Source organism: Sciurus carolinensis, chromosome 2 (assembly GCF_902686445.1).
Source record: "Sciurus carolinensis chromosome 2, mSciCar1.2, whole genome shotgun sequence".
NCBI lineage: Eukaryota > Metazoa > Chordata > Mammalia > Rodentia > Sciuridae > Sciurus > Sciurus carolinensis.
Genome location: NC_062214.1, coordinates 49,842,264 through 49,858,274, shown reverse-complemented (window position 1 = coordinate 49,858,274; position 16,011 = coordinate 49,842,264). Strand labels below are relative to the sequence as shown.

Sequence of the window (16,011 nt, the reverse complement as noted above, 5' to 3'; positions counted from 1 at the left end):
TCCATGTATGTTTGGGTGCTCCGTGATTGTGAGCTCATATTTACTTTGTTAATCGCTGGGAATTTTGGTAGCTCTAACAGGATGCTTTTCTGCAGAGTGATTTGTAATACTTTTGCAGAGAAGTGTAGAGATGCTCATCTGGGACCATTTGCACCTCCTTCCAGTGTCCTGACTGTCCAGGTCTGTTTCTATTTGATAGAACTGCTATGATGTTTAAAGTATATAATCCAGAGCAGGTAGTAAAAAAAAAAAATGCAAAAACAAAACAGGTGTCCCTGCTGATAGAGGTACCGGTGTAGTTCCTGATTTCAGGGTCACCCACCTTTGTGGCTTCCCACTCACAACTTTGGTTTCAGCTTCCAAGTTTTCCTTTGTTTGGGGGATCCCTAGGAGTTTCCATTGCTCCAAGTTACATACTGCACACTCAGGCCTGCACAGGTTTTATCGTTTCTGGAGAGTGTGGAGGCTCCTGGAAGTAGACCCCCACACACTCCACTTTCCTTTAGTTACTTTGTTTTCCATTCTAGAGCCATAGTGGTAGCTTCAAAGCACAGATGTCATTTATTTCACTCTCCTGCTTAAAATTCTTTGCTGCTTTAAAAAATTATTGGTGCATTTTAATTATACATAATAGTGAGATTCATTGTTGCATATTTGTACATGCACATAATATAACAATACAATTCGATCAGTTTAGTTCCCCTTCTCCCAGCTACTTTTAAAATTCAAGAGACTTTTCTTTATTCTTCTCTTTAGTCTCTCATGAGATACAGGAAGTCATATTAAAGAGATACTTAGGCTTAATATTATAAGCAGCATACATAAAATGAACAGAGAGATGTGTTCTTAGATTGGGTGTTCTTAAATTGATAAGTGGATGCTTATATATAACGGGGAGGAGAAGGTAAGGGAAGAATGGAGGAATGTTGGATTGTGTAGAGGGAAATGAGGGAGGGGAGAGGGGAAGGAAAGATGGTGGAATGAGTCAAACATTACCCTGTGTACATGTATGATTACATGAATGGTGTACAACCAGAGAAATGAAAAGCTGAATTCCATTTGTGTACAATGAATCAACAAAACAAAGGGAGGTTAAAGCCAGATAGAGACCTACCAGGAGAAGTAAATGTCAGCTAGACTCACCTATATTAATCAATTCTCCAGGCATCAAGTGTTGGTTTTAAGCTGCCTCTTTAGTGATCTGTATTGGTGTTTTGTCATCTGTCTTAAATCATTGGTGTTACTTGATTTAACAAGGTGGTCCCCACATGAAGGGCCACCTTGTGTCTGGTGTCTTTCTGTGAATTCACTTGGCATTTTCCTAAGTTTCTCCTTCCAAAGCTGATGTGAGAGTGTGGGATGGGTGAACTCTCACAAGAGAGAAAGTATGCCCTTGTGGTTTGGTCTTCTCATTGCTTGTGCTTCTTAGCTTGTGCTGCAGGGGATGAATATCATTTGCCATTCCAGAGGACTTACCCCAAGCACTTGGCAATAGAAGCCAGTACCCTCCATATTCAGGTGGAAGTGGTAAAATGCAGGAATAGGTCAGTTGCCATTGCAAGGTAAACAAAATCAAGGTGATGACTGCGTTTGTGAGCTATTAATGAAATGCTGTTTAGAAGCTAAGACATTGGTGTTTCCTGTAGCTTAACTCTTAGGAGATGCACATCAGCATGTTACCACTGGAGAGGAGAAAAGGTGAAGTGTGTTGTCCCTTCTCCAGGGAGGTATGAAGACTGTAGTTTTCAGCCCTTTCAACTAACGAACTGAGCTCATGTGGCTGCCAACTCCTCCAGTTCTCACCAGAACTTTCAATTTTTCATGCAGAATCGAGTTTCTTAAGCTTTCTGAGGAAAACATGTTGTTGAAAAATGATCTGGGAAGGATTCAGCAGGAACTTGAAGCTGCAGAGAGCACAAATAATGCACAGAGGTAAGGTGTGTCTCAGTAGTTCGCCCAGATCTACAGGGCAGAGGCTTATTTCTCTGTCTAGAAGGAGCTTAGAAAAGGATTGATAAATAAAGTGGGACATGCTGGCAGATTAGCCCTCATTCCAGAAAGACCTCTGTGGGTGAATCTGAACAGATCTGATAGGCACAGGGGATTCTGACCTCCCACCACAGGTTGGCAGCCACCATATATGCTCCTTTGTCTCAGAAGTGGAGACAGAGCATATGTGTACGGCTGCATGTTTAACTCCATATCAACAGCTCCAGGACACAGTCCTCGAATTTAACAAGCAGGCACTTCTCACCCACAGAAGTGTTCCACGTCACACTTAAGCATTGAGGGCAATGTTTTTGGAGGTGTGAGAGGTGCTTCTGGGGCTCTCCTGGGTAAGTAGTCTATGTGGTTATGTTCTGATACTGGTTTCAACTGTGCATTTCCCCAAGGTTCTTTGCTGGTATACTGATGTCAGTGAGTCAGGGCTGGAGGTGGGGTGGCAGGACAGGAACATGTGCACCAGGGAAGGGGAGAGTCTGTGGGGTGGCTTTCTGCTGTCACTACTGTAACTGCATCCAAGGACAGTTTGTTTATCCTTTTATTTTTCCCCCAGCTGTGAATTTCAAGATGAGCTCAGCTCTAAAATGCTGAGAATGTGGTTCTGGTTTGATAGAATTGCTGTGATGTTACTAGAGTAGTTACTATTGTGTTATAGCAATTCCATAGTTTAAAATTCTTTTTTTTTGGTCGGGGGAGAATAGAAGTTCAGTGGATTAGACAAAGGGAAATGAAGATAAGAGAGGGAAGACAGAAATAGAAAAGACAGTGGAATGATTCTAACATAACTTTCCTGTATGCATATATGAATACATCACAGTGAATCTCCATATTGTGTATACCCACAAGCCTGGGATCCTAATTAGAATAAAATATATTCTATGCTTGTATAATTATATCAAAGTGGATTCTACTGTCATATGTAACTAAAAAGAACAAATAAAATTTTTTTTTTTTCCTCCAGTGCTTGGGATTTGAACCCAGGGCCTTGTGCTTGCGAGGCAAGCACTCTACAAACTGAGCTATATCCCCAGCCCCAAAAGAACAAATAAAATTTAAATAAATAAATAAAATTCTCTTTTCTCTTGGTGTTTTGCCAGGGCTCTTTTGCAGCAAACCTCAGTAGTAGTAAGACTGATTGGGTCTTCATGTTGCTTGGTGTGAATAAGTTACATGTTTTGCAAAAAAGAAATATTAGTATGTGTGATTAAGGAATTTTACAGAAGGTGCTTATTCGCACACCATTGGCAACTGCCTACACATCTGAGCAATTTCATATTTCTAAATTTTCCCTGATTTGGGATTGAACTGGCTCCTCCCTCCTCCTCATCACCAGCAGCAGCAGCAGTGTCATAGAGACTGTGGCAGTGGGGGCTGTGGAAGATTAGGGGCAGATGGAGTCTATTCTGTGGCTACAAATCCAAGCTATTATATCACAGTGGGTGATGGCCAGGAAAAAGACACTGGTTAGTCAGAAATAAAGTTGTTAATTTTCTTCTTCCACAGGAAGGAAATTGAAGATTTAAAGAGAGACAAAGAAAAGGTCTGCCTTGATATGGAAGAACTCAACATACAGGTCAAGTATTGATAGCTGGCGTGAAACCTTTCTTTTGTCATTATTTTGAAATAATTTCACACTTGCAAAAAGGAAGTAGAGAGCTTTTTCCTAAAAGATATGAGAGAGCTGTCAGCCCCTTCATCCCCCTCAAAATCAAGAACTTGGCATGCATATGATCACCCTCACCCCATTTGGGCTTGGCAGGTGTCTGGAATATTGGCAGTTATATGTGGCACTTAGTCTCATTCTATTAGTCTATCCTTGGTTGTTAGGACCTTGACATTTTCAAGACTACAGGTGGCCACTGTGAGGATGTCCCTCCATCTGAGTTGTCTAGTAGCTCCTTGTAATGAGTCAGATTCTCCATTTTTGGCAGAAACAACTTAGAAGTGATGTTGTGTCCCCATTTCATCCTCTCAGGGACACAATAATTTGTCCCACTGTTGAGCACTTTGATTGCTTGGGTAAGGTGGTGGTAACTGGCCCTCTCCACAGTTGCTTTTCTTTGTAATTAGTGTTTAACAGGGAGAGACTGATATTATGTAAATATCCTGCTCTTCATCAACCCCTCACTTCCTAATTTTGGTAGCCTTTAGTTTTTTGGTGGACTCAGTTACAATTATAGTGGCCAATCTCACCATCTTTTAATATTATTGTTATTCTTGTGTAAGAAAGGGCTTTCTTCTCTCATTTATTCATTGATTGATTGATAGCATAATTTGATAGGTTATATTACAATTAATATTTATTTTGATGCTCAAATTGTCTCAGATTTGGGCAATGGGAGCCCTTTTGAGGTAGCATCTTATGTTCTTTGGATAGGTCCTAATCATTCTTTGAGTACTTCCTTACTTTCTGGTATCTCAAGATATTCTGGGTTCTACTTATAGTTCCCCTGCCCCAGCCCCAGAATCTGCTACTTCTTCAGGGAGCACTTGGTTACTTCTAGCCAAGGATGGTCTTTAAAATGGTCTTTAGAGACCAAGATCTGGCACTGGATGTGCTCATTTCTCCTGGGGTGTGCTGCTTCCAGGAGCCATTAGTGGATACAGCTAGGGCATGTTATGTGTTTATACACGTGTATGGTTTCAGGTATGTTTATTTATTTGCCTCTATACTGAAAACCATGAATTCAAACTCATCTGCAGTTTGCACCCAACATCATAGGGATAATGCTAGTGTTCTCCCCTTTTGTATTTGTAACATATTTCTCCAATGAGGTGCCCAGTTTCCATCATCCTTAATATGGTTACTAACTTTTTGATCATTATCTCTTACTCTGTATGTAAATGCTCTTTTCACCTCCCATGCTGATTCTCCTCCTGCCCTAGCTACAAAAATGCCTTTTGTACTTTGCTCCTCTTCCTGTCTTTGGACCAATTAAGGAATTGAGCAGTCAAGCTAGAATATGTTATTCTTGGTTTTTTTTAAATGAAATTTTTATAAATAATTATAGATTCATATGTGGTTTGATTACACAAATGGTGTGCATCTACATCGTGTACAACCATGGAAACAAAAAATTGTACCCCATTTGTATATAATAAATCAAAATGCAGTCTGCAAAAATTTTTTTAAAAAAAGGAATTATAAAAACAAGCCTGTGTCCCTGGGGAAATCAATCCATTTTAACATTAAAAACAAACAAACAAACAAAAAGAAATACAGAGCAATCCCTTATAAACTTCAGTTTTCCCCATTGGTAACATTTTGCAATACAATAGCACAATATCTGTGTTAGTATTCTAGGGCTGTCAAAACTGTATATTACAGAATATGGTGGTTTAAACAACAAAACATTTATTTCATCACAATTCTGGGGTCTAGGAGTGTGAGATCAGGGTACCAACAGGGTTGCTTTCTTCTAAGGTCTCTCTCTGTGGCTTGCAGATGGCACCTTCTCCCTCTTTCTTTACATAGTTGTCCCTGTGTGTCTGTGTCCTAAGCTCCTCTTCATATAAGGTTGCTAGTCATATTGGAGTAAGGTCTTTCTATATGATCTCATTTACCTTAATTACATCTTTAAAGACCCATCTCCAAATACATTCACATTCTGAAACTCTGGGGGTTAAGACTTACATGACTGGGTAGAGAACACAGTTCAGCCTATAAGTGTGACAGCCAAGATATTGACATTGATCAAAGCCATGGATCATACTTAGATTTCCCCAGTTTTACTTGAGTACTCTTTTGAACATGTGTATGTTGAATTCTGTACAGTTTCATCATCTGTGTAGGTTCCTGTATCCACCACCACCAGTCAAGATATTGAATATTTCCAACATCACACAGGGGTTCCTGGTATTGCCCTTTTATAACCATGCCAACTTTCTCCCAACTCCTGACAACCACTAATATGTCCTCTGTTTCTAAACTTTTATTTCAAAATATTATATAAATAGCATTATATAGAATGTGACTTTTGGGTTTGTCTTTTTTACCCATCATAATTCCTTGAAGAGTTGTCCAAGTGTCATGTGTATCAATAGTTTGTTTTTATTGCTGAGTAGTATCCTGTAGCGTGAATGTACTACAGTTTGTTTTTACCTTGTGAAGGACATTTGGGCCGATTCCAGGTTTGGGCTGTTACAAATAAAGCTGCTACAAACATTATTGCCCTGGTTTTTATGTGAACATAGGTTTTCATTTCACCAGGATAAATCCCCAAGACAGTAATGACTGAGTTGTATGGTAGTCACATGTGTAGTCAGGGTCTTTTTGTATGTTTGTTTCACTGAGGTACATCTCCAACCCTTTTTATTTTTTATTTTGAGACAGAGTCTTGCTAAGTTGCTCAGGCCAGCCTCAAACTTGCCATCCTCCCCAAGTCGCTGGAGTTACAGGCATGTGCCACTGTGCCCAACACATGTTTATTTTTATAAGAAACTCCCAAAATGTTTCCCAGGATGACTATAACACTTTATGCTCTCAACAGCAATTATACATGATCTGGTTTCTCTATATCCTTGCCAATATTTGGTGTTTTCATTATTTTGTACTGTTGACATTCTGGTGGATATGTACTGAGATGGGCAGGCTGGAGGGGGTAGAGTATTTTCCTTCCCCTAGATTGGTTAGGTTCTGTGAAGTTATTTTCCTTGGGGCCAGAGAACAGAATCCTCTGGGTGTCCTTCTACCTAGTCAGTATTTTAATTAGCTTGGACTACTGAACAAAATAGACTGAGTGACTTGAGCAACAAACACTTGTTTCTTATGTTCTGGAGGCTGGAGTCTGAGATGGAGGGATATGGTCCTGGCTTCTCATCATGTCCTCAACATGGCATGAAGAGAGAAATCTCTCTCTTGGTACCTATAAATGAACCAATCTTATTAGATTAGATGCCCACTTTTGTGACCTCATTTAACCTAAATTATCTCCTGAAAGCCCTATCTCCAGCCCTAAATACTTGCTTAAATGTGTGTATTTCAGGGAAACACAATTTAAAGCAGTCACTTTACCCTGAGGAAGCCTGAGGGGATTTTTCTCTGATTTTAACTGTGAGAACCTGATGAGACTTAGAGACATTGGGGGCTCTCTAATACTGCCCCTACCCCTGACACTCCAGCTCCCAGGTTAGTCCAGGCCTAGACTCCAGCACTTGCCTTTACAGATAAAAACTTTTCTACCAGTTTCTGCTGCAGCCTTCTGCCCTTGGTACACTGTGATTCTCAACACCTGTCTCTCCAGTTTTCAGGATGTTTGGTTTGTCCTATGACCTTAGCTCTCTGATGGATCTAATATTTGCTGCTTTTCCATTTGTTCAGCTTTTTCTTATTGGCAGGAAGGGAGTGGTGATTTCTGAGTGCTTTACATGGGAGATCTGAAACCAGAAGTAGTGTGTTTTTGATTTGAGTTTCTGCACATGCCATGTACATGTACAGAAGTAGAGTTGATTTTTGTGTGTTGGTTTTGCATCCTGTGGCCTTACTGAACTTGCTTATTAGTTCTAGGAGTTTCTTTGTTGCCTTCTTCATCTCAAACCCTTGCTGTTGCCAAAGATAGTCCCTACAACTCATTTTTCCTGGTGCCTGCCACATGGCCAATGAAAACAGCTTCTGCCTCAGTCCACTTGCAGGTTCCCAGCTCTCGGTGTTCATTTCCATGGTGAGCCTGTGGTAGCCTTGCTTGGTCCTTGCTGTAGTTTGATCTGGAGTGTCCCCCCAAGGCCCATGAATTAAAGACTTATTCCCCAGAGTGGCACTATTCAGAGGTGGTAGAACCTTTAAGAGGTGGGGCCTGGTCATTGGGGATGTGCTTCACAAAGGGACTATGGGACGCCAACCCCTTCTTTCTCTCTTTGTTTCCCTGCCACCATGAGGTGAGCTTCTTTGTTCCACCATGTGCAACCCACCATGATGTATACTGTCTTACCACATGACCCAAAGCCATAGGGCCAATTGGTCATGGACTGAAATCTCAAAAACTATGAGCCAAAATAAGCCTTTTCTTTTTGTAAGTTGATTATTTGAGGTATTTGTTACATTTAAAAAAAGGTGACTAACACAAGCCTCATGTAGGATGATCATGGATTCACTTAAGAACACTTATGGATCTGCATTTGCTGGGAATGGGCAGCTTCTTGTGGAAATAGTCCATGTAGGACCTTCCTGGATTCAGAGTAGCCACCCTGCCCTTTCCCTTCTCCTGTTACCTCTGTAACATATTTATAAATGGATTTATAGATAACCATTTGTCCTCTTTCCCAAAAATTTTTATTATGAAAACCTTTAAACATAGAGAAGTTAAAATAGCATATAGTGATTACCTACCTACCACAACCTTAATTTGACTATTGTTATTGGCATATATGCTTTTAGTTCTGTATACATGTCTCCATGTTTCTTGAGTCTATTTTTTGAACCATTTGAAGGTAGATTACAGATACCATGATACTTCACTCCTAAATATTTCAGCAGGCCTTTTCTAAAAATATGTTCTATCTAACCACACTGTTGCTCTCACACTTAACAGTTAACTACGTAACACCATCCGGAATTCAGACCACATACACATTTTCTCACTTATTAAAAAATGGCTTACATAGTAAAAACTCTTTGGCCCTAGGATACAGTTGTGGCTGACACATTTTATTTAACTATCAAATAAATTTATTGGCATAAACCAACCACACAGTAGTACTCATAGAACCTGTAGATCAGGGATTCAGACACAGGCACATCTCTGATGGTTTGTTCCTTCTATATGGCATTGGGGCTGTGGCTGGCAAGATCCAGGCTGAACATCTGGGGACTCTTTCTGAATGTGTCTGTTGACACAGGGCCTCTCTATGAGGCTGGGATCCTGAAGGGAGTGTTCTGAGAGGTAGAAGTCACTCCCCATCACTCTCACTGAGTCCCCCCCAGTGCCACATGGGCCCATGTTCAGGTAGGCCACACTGCAGAAGAGGACATGGGTAGCAGGTGATACAGGGACATCTGTGGAAATATAGTCTACCCAAGCATCTCATTAGTCTTTTTGACCCGTATCTCCAGTTTTTCCCCATGCTTCTGGGAGAGACCAACTGGTTGTCTCAGGTACCCTCAGAATGTGGTAATTCACATTCTGGATTACCAAGGTGCTTCCTGTTTAGTCTGGTCCTGTGTCACATGTTTGTCTCATAAATTGGAAATTAGACCTAAAATCTTAATCAGATTGAGAGGAGTTAACTTTGACACAAATATCCATTTATTTTAACGTGTGCTCCGGAGGTGGCTGCTGACATATCAGCTTCTGCAGTAAAAGCTAGCTGAAGGCAAGTTAGAAGTTAAAGAGAATAACTGCCATAAACATCTGTCACCAGAGGCAGATGGCATCTACACCTTCTGAAACAAGGCCCTGAGAAGTTACAACATCACCTATGTAGCACCTGGCCAGGAACATCACGTGACACACCAGGAAGCATCAAACTCTAAATGAGGAACAGTTAAAATGGGGAAGGGATTGTATTTGACAAAAATGTCAATGACAAAAAGTCAAAGGCTATGGAAACATCCCACATGCAGGGAGGCTGAGAAATGACAGATGATACACCACCTGACCCTGTATTGGGGGAGGGGTGTTATAAAGGACGTCACTGGGCCAGTTGATGAAGATAGAATGTGTGTGGGACATCGAGGTCACGTGTGAGAGAAAACTCCTGTTATCAGGAAACATGCTGCAGGGCTGGGGTGGGGAAGAAAACATCGTGTGTATGTGTGTGCATTTGCACATATACATGTGTGATAGTGCAAATGGCAGAGTAGATGGGGAAGATGCTGTCATTTGGAGTCTAGCTCCAATTTTCCTTTCAATGTTCTCCTTTTGCGATTTGTCTGTATGTTTGAAATTCTTTCCAAAGACTTTTAAATACTAAAATTGAGTAGAAGAAAATTGACTATAGCTTAATTATGTTAGGAGTTGAAGAAAGATTCAATTTCTATTGATGAAATCAAGGCTGTCCTCAAGAGGACAAGATGAATGTACATTAATATTGAAAATCAATGTTAATTTTCACCAAAAATATAAACACAGGAGTGATCTCCAGACAGAACTACCTAGAACCTAAGACATAGTAGCAACATCTCTGTCCTCAGTCCTGAGAGGTTCTAGGGAAGGGATGAGGTGAGATTAATTCAGAGAAGAGCTTGAGAACAGCATGGAGACTCTCTAACCCTGCATAAATCCATACTGAAGCAACTTTCAGGTCCCACTGTGTGCTAATTAAACCCACAAAAAGAAAATGGTGTCAGCCTAGATCTGGGAGATCATGTGTGTGCTGACAGTAGTGCTTCAGAGGATGCCACCCACAGAGCTGCCAACACCGTGTCCCCCAAACTGACTGCTGTGGAAAAATAAGAAAAACTGGCCTATAGGAAATAGTTATCACAAAAAAAAAAAAAAAATCAAGAATAGCTGAAATTACCTTGGTAAAAGACTGTAGGACCAACTTTCCAGGTGCCATTTTGGTGCCTGTTGTCTTCGCTCATTTGCCCCATGTGTTTGCTGTACACTCACTACCCAGTGAGAGAAAGTAAAATGCACTGTTTAGTGGGCACACTCCTGCTGGAAGCTGTGCTTGTGTCTCTAGTGACAGAGACCAAGGATTAGGTTTATTTTTTTTAACTTTAAATTGCTTATAATGTTAGAAATAGCCACAGAGCAAGTAAAGATGTGGAAGGTCTTCGGAATGGTAGTTCAGTGGTCGTGGCATATGACCACCTCTGGTAGCATAATGTGTCTCACTTCTAGGTGACAGAGCTGGTCCTAAGCACAACCAACACTGAGGCTGAACCATCTTCAGCTCTGTAGGACATCTAGTCTCAGATGCCAGTGGCTTCCCCCTCCTCTAGTTGGGACCACGGGAATGATCTAAATTGAGCTGCTGGTTTAAAAAGCATTTGTTTGAATCTGTTTTAACCTTTGTATCTGTAGAGTCAGAAATACAAGGATGAATTGTCACAGCTCAACTGCAGAGTCCTTCAGCTGGAAGGAGATGCTTCTATACATCAGGCCCAAAAGGAGAAGAATCATGTTGCCGTTCAGCTATTGATGCAGAGGCTAGAGGAGGCAGGGCGCCGGGAAGAGCAGCAGGTGAGTGCACTGAGGCAGTTCCATTAAGGTGCCTACCCTGCAGCCAAGCAGTGGGGAGCCAGGCAATGGAGAATCAGCTGCAAAGACTCAGGTCAGGATAAACCCTGATATCCTGCAGGTGGGTGCCCCAGCAGTGAGGTAGGGGACTTCCCAAGCCCTAGAGAAGTGGGTGGACCTGAGCAGCTTTGGCACATCATCAGAATCTAGAAAAAGTAGAGGGTAGTTTGGCAAAATATGTATCAAGAGCCTCAAGAATGTCTCTATGATTTGAGTTCATAATTCTGCTAGGAGCATTATGAGAAATTTAACTGGAAGTATTTTCATTGCTGTGCTGCAAAACAGACTGGAATCAGTTTGAATCATTAACTGAATGCATAAACGATGGTGCAACCATTAAAAGCCAGATTCTTAAACAACACTTGATGTCCTGGGAGAACAGTCCAGTTACATCAAGGAGGATGGTACTGTGCTTTCTCTTACTGACTTGTTGATAGAACATGTGTAGAAGAGGGGTGAAAGAGTCACCACAGCATGTCAGGTGTGGGCCTCAGGCTCAAGAGATCATGGGGGGTTTATACTTGCAACTTTTTATTTTCTGTAATTTTCTCAAGTTTCTTTATTCAATATATATTAGATTGCTAAGATATTTCTTTTACTTGTGAATATTGTTTTTTAAAAATCAGGGTGACCGAATCAAAAAACTTGAAGTTGAACTTCAGCACGTGAATCAAGAATGTCAGAGTCTGAGGCTGTCACAGTCAGAGCTGACAGTGAGTCTTGAAGAAAGTCGAGAACAGGTGGGTCTATGCAGCAGTCAGAGGCACTTAATATGGTCCCAGTCTGAGAGAAGCATCAACAAAATGCTAATGAACAGCATTGCCAAACCTAGTTCAGCCCAGAGAGGTTAGTAGGCAGTCTGAGGTCCTACAGCTAGGGAGGGACTTAACATGTCTAGGACTGAAGCTGGTTCCTTTCTTTTTACCATATAGTTACATCAGCCCTGCCTCACACAGGACCCCTGATGGAGCCATGATTCCTTCTTCTGTGGTGGGTCTTAGAGGTGAAGCAGGAGTGAAATAGCCAAGGAAACTGTGTTCTAGATGAAACCTTGACAAACTAAGTTGTGTTTAGATCTTATCTCCAGTTGCTTAAAGGAGTTGGCCAAGTTACACAGAGTTAATCACATTCTGTGACCCTCAGCCAGAGCTGTGCCTCAGAAGTGTGAACTCCCCACTTAAAGAAGGATTAGCATGCAGGGCTTGCATGGGTTATACTGCTCCTGTGAAACAGGCTGCAAAGATGCTGGATGGGACAGAACCTGATTCTTCCAGGGATCCGTCATGGCATCCCAGTGCCATCATGCTGAGGATGACAGGCACAAGTCATGTGCAGAATCTCTGACTAGTGGGAGGTTGGCTGTCATAATTCCAAATAAAGGAGCTCTCTGAATTCCTAGGTGTGGTAGCATACTCGGGGACCACAAAGAAAGGAGTGGGCCCTACTGCCCTTTAAATTGTGAGATATCCTTAAATGCAGAGAATAATTTACCAAGGCCTTCACTTCTGTGTCAGCTGAACTATTAATCATACTACAACTATTGTTACTTCTCTCGGTGCAGTTGCACAGTGCCCATCTGAGGCTGAAGGCAGCCCAGTCCCAGCATGCACAGGAGGTTCAGGACCTGCAGGAGCAGAAGAGCCAGCTGGTGCCTGGGGCCTGCGTGACTGAATTGCAGCAATTACTCAGCTTCCAAGAAAAGGAGGCTGGGAGGCGACTGAACGCACAGAGAGTGAGTGGGGATACTACACTCCAACCTGGCTGTTTGGGAGAGGGCTCTGAAGGCCAGCTGATGTGCTGGGAGGGTATGCTTCAACTGCTGGTCCTTAACCAGAAACTACCCAACTTATAAAGCACAAGGTCCAGGGGTGGGTAGCTCCACGGCCACTTTTAGCAACCTGAAGGCTAGTTGTAGGGAAGCTGTGGGCTCCCATTCTTCACCTTGACAAGACACTCTCTAGCAGATGTTGAAGATGGATCAGAGAGGGCAGGGGAGCCTCTCAAGAGTGCACAGGAAGGAGCTAGCTGACCCTGAAGACCACTTCAACTCATCTAAGCCAGGGACCATCTGTGCAGAATAACACATATAGGGGAACTCACTTTGGAGTCATTTATAATTAAAATTCTAGGACCAGGTCTTTGAGAACAAAGTAGTCTAGAGATTCTCTCTGAACTACAAAGAGAGATGGTCACTTTGTGGTCCTGGCAGACATTTTTAAACTACTACTGTACAGATGGAGGTCACCTACAGTAACACTCAGATTTGTACATTTTAGCCAATCATCCTGAGATGATTCTGTTTTAAAAGTAAATACTGGGGCTGGGGATATAGCTCAGTTGGTAGAGTGCTTGCCTTGCATGCACAAGGCCCTGGGTTCAATCCCTAGCACCGCCAAAAAAGAAAAAAGTAAATACTGGTGTGTAACCTTCTGTGGCAGGAAGAACTTGAAAGGCAGATGAAAGCCAGGGAAGGGTGGGCCGAAGAGGCAGAGATGCGCTTGCAGAATGTGGAGTGGCTGCTACAGGAGAAGGTGGATGAGCTGAGAGAACAAGTGAGTTGCAACAATTCTTATCACTACCTTCAGACCTTTTTTAAAATTTTTTCCACTTTATTTTAACTGGCGCATTATAATTATACATAATAGTGTGGTTGTTATACAAACATAACAATGCATGCAACATAATTTGCCCAATATTTTTTAATTTTTACATGTTTAATTTGTTCTAATTAGTTATACATGACAGTAGAATGCAATTTTACACATCATATATAAATGGAGCATAATTTCTCATTCTTCTGGCTGTACATGATGTAGAATCACACTGGTTGTATATTCATATATGTACGTAGGGTAATAATGTCAGATTCATTCTACTATGCTTCCTAGCCCCATGCCACCCACGCTCCCTTCACTTCTTTCTACCTAATTCATAGTAACTCTTTGCTTCCCTAGTGCTCCCCCTTTCTTGTGAATTAGCCTCTGAATATTAGAGAAAACATTCAGCCTTTGTTTCTTGGGGATTTCACTTAGCATGATATTCTCCAGCTCCATCCACTTAATAGCAAATGCCATAATTTAATTCTTCAAGGCTGAGTAATATCCTATTGTGTACTTATTCCATTCCATTGTGCACATTTTCTTTACCCATTCATCTGTTGAAGGGCATCTAGGTTGGTTCCATAGTTTAGCTATTGTGAATTGAGCTGCTGTAAACATTGATATGGCTGTGTCACTGAAGTATGCTGATTTTAAGTCCTCTGGGTATATGCTGAGGAATGGGATAGCTGGTCAAATGGTGGTTCCATTCCAATTTTCTAAAGAATCTCTCCATACTGCTTTCCAGAGTGGTTGCATCAATTTGCATTCCCAAGAACGATGTATGATGTGCCTTTTCCCCTACATCTTCACCAACACTTATGGTTGCTTGTATTCTTGATAATTGCCATTCTGACTAGAGTGATATATCTTAGAGTAGTTTTGATTTGCATTTCTCTAATTGCTAGAGACACTGAACATTTTTTAATGTATATGTTGATCGATTGTACATCTTCTGTTAAGTGTCTGCTCATTTCCTTAGCCCATTTATTGATTGGGTTATTTGCTTTTTGGGTGTTGTTTTTTGAGTTCTTTATATATCTCCTAGAGATTAGTGCTCTATCTGAGGTGCATGTAGTAAAGATTTTTTCCCAATCTGTAGGCTTTCTTCATGTTATTTCCTTTGCTGAAAAGAAGCTTTTTAGTTTGAATCCATTCCACTTATTGATTCTTGATTTTACTTCTTATGCTTTAGAAGTCTTGTGAAGGAAGTCAGATCCTAGGCTGAAAATTTGGGATCCATGGTGAAAATTTGGGCCTTTTTTTTTTTTTTCTATTAGGTGCAGGGTCTTTGTTCTAGTGCCTAAGAGTCCACTTTGAGTTGAATTTCACGCAGAGTGAGAGGTAGGGGTTTGATTTCATTTTGTTACATGTGGATTTCATAGCACCATTTATTGAATAGGCTATCTTTTCTCCAGTGAATGTTTTTGGCATGTTTGTTTAGTATGAGAAAACTCTATTTATGTTGGTTTGTCTGTGTGTCTTCTATTCTGTATCATTGGTCTTTGTGTCTGTTTCAGCATGATTGTCCCTTTTATGACTGTTCAGCAGCTGACCCAGGAAGAACTTGTCTTCCCAGAATCTAGAGAACCCCATTCTCATTTTGATTCTAAACTTCAGCTGGAGGATGTAAAATCATTTTCATAAGATAAACAAGTAAAAGTAATCCATAGAAGATGGATTTTGCTTAACACACCCCGTGCTATATTTGTATATCACATGTATTTTCTTTTGGGAATTGTCTCAAGATCCCTTTTTGAGGTATTCACACTAAGGACATCATTTGTTTATTTGTTGGTTCATTCTTTTTTTCCTTCTTTTGGTACCAGGGATTGAACCTAGGGGTGCTCAACCACTGAGCAACATCGCCAGCCTTTTTTTTTTTTAATATTTTATCTCAGTGCCTCACTAAGTTGTTGAGGCTGGCTTTGAACTCGAAATCCTCCTGCCTTAGCCTTCCAAGCCACTGAGATTATAGGCATGAACCACCATGCCTGGCTTGTTGATTCCTTCTTTCAGCCAGAGGGCATCTGCTGTTGACTGAGGTATCACTCTAGGCAGACCCTGGGATACCTCAGAGATGTTTTGGAGGTGACAGAAGCCTCCAGATAGCACAAGTAACCTCAGCCATGGGCACATTCTGAGGAAGAGGGTGAGGAGATGAAGGGATGTGGTTGTGGTAAGCAGGACCATGCTGAGGAATGGCATTGGACCAGACACCCAGTGAC

At 41.4% G+C, this 16,011-nt stretch overlaps 1 protein-coding gene across 7 annotated transcripts in view; it reads left to right on the top strand.

Moving 5' to 3' along the window:
• Ninl (ninein like) overlaps positions 1 to 16,011 on the top strand; it is a 126,091-nt gene that overhangs the window by 106,390 nt on the left and 3,690 nt on the right. For all 7 annotated transcript variants that reach the window (XM_047539976.1, XM_047539979.1, XM_047539975.1 and 4 more), the window contains 6 exons: positions 1,828 to 1,932; positions 3,508 to 3,577; positions 10,971 to 11,129; positions 11,813 to 11,926; positions 12,748 to 12,918; positions 13,625 to 13,738. In XM_047539976.1, the coding sequence (XP_047395932.1) occupies positions 1,828 to 1,932; positions 3,508 to 3,577; positions 10,971 to 11,129; positions 11,813 to 11,926; positions 12,748 to 12,918; positions 13,625 to 13,738 (733 nt within the window). The remainder of the gene's footprint in view (positions 1 to 1,827; positions 1,933 to 3,507; positions 3,578 to 10,970; positions 11,130 to 11,812; positions 11,927 to 12,747; positions 12,919 to 13,624; positions 13,739 to 16,011) is intronic.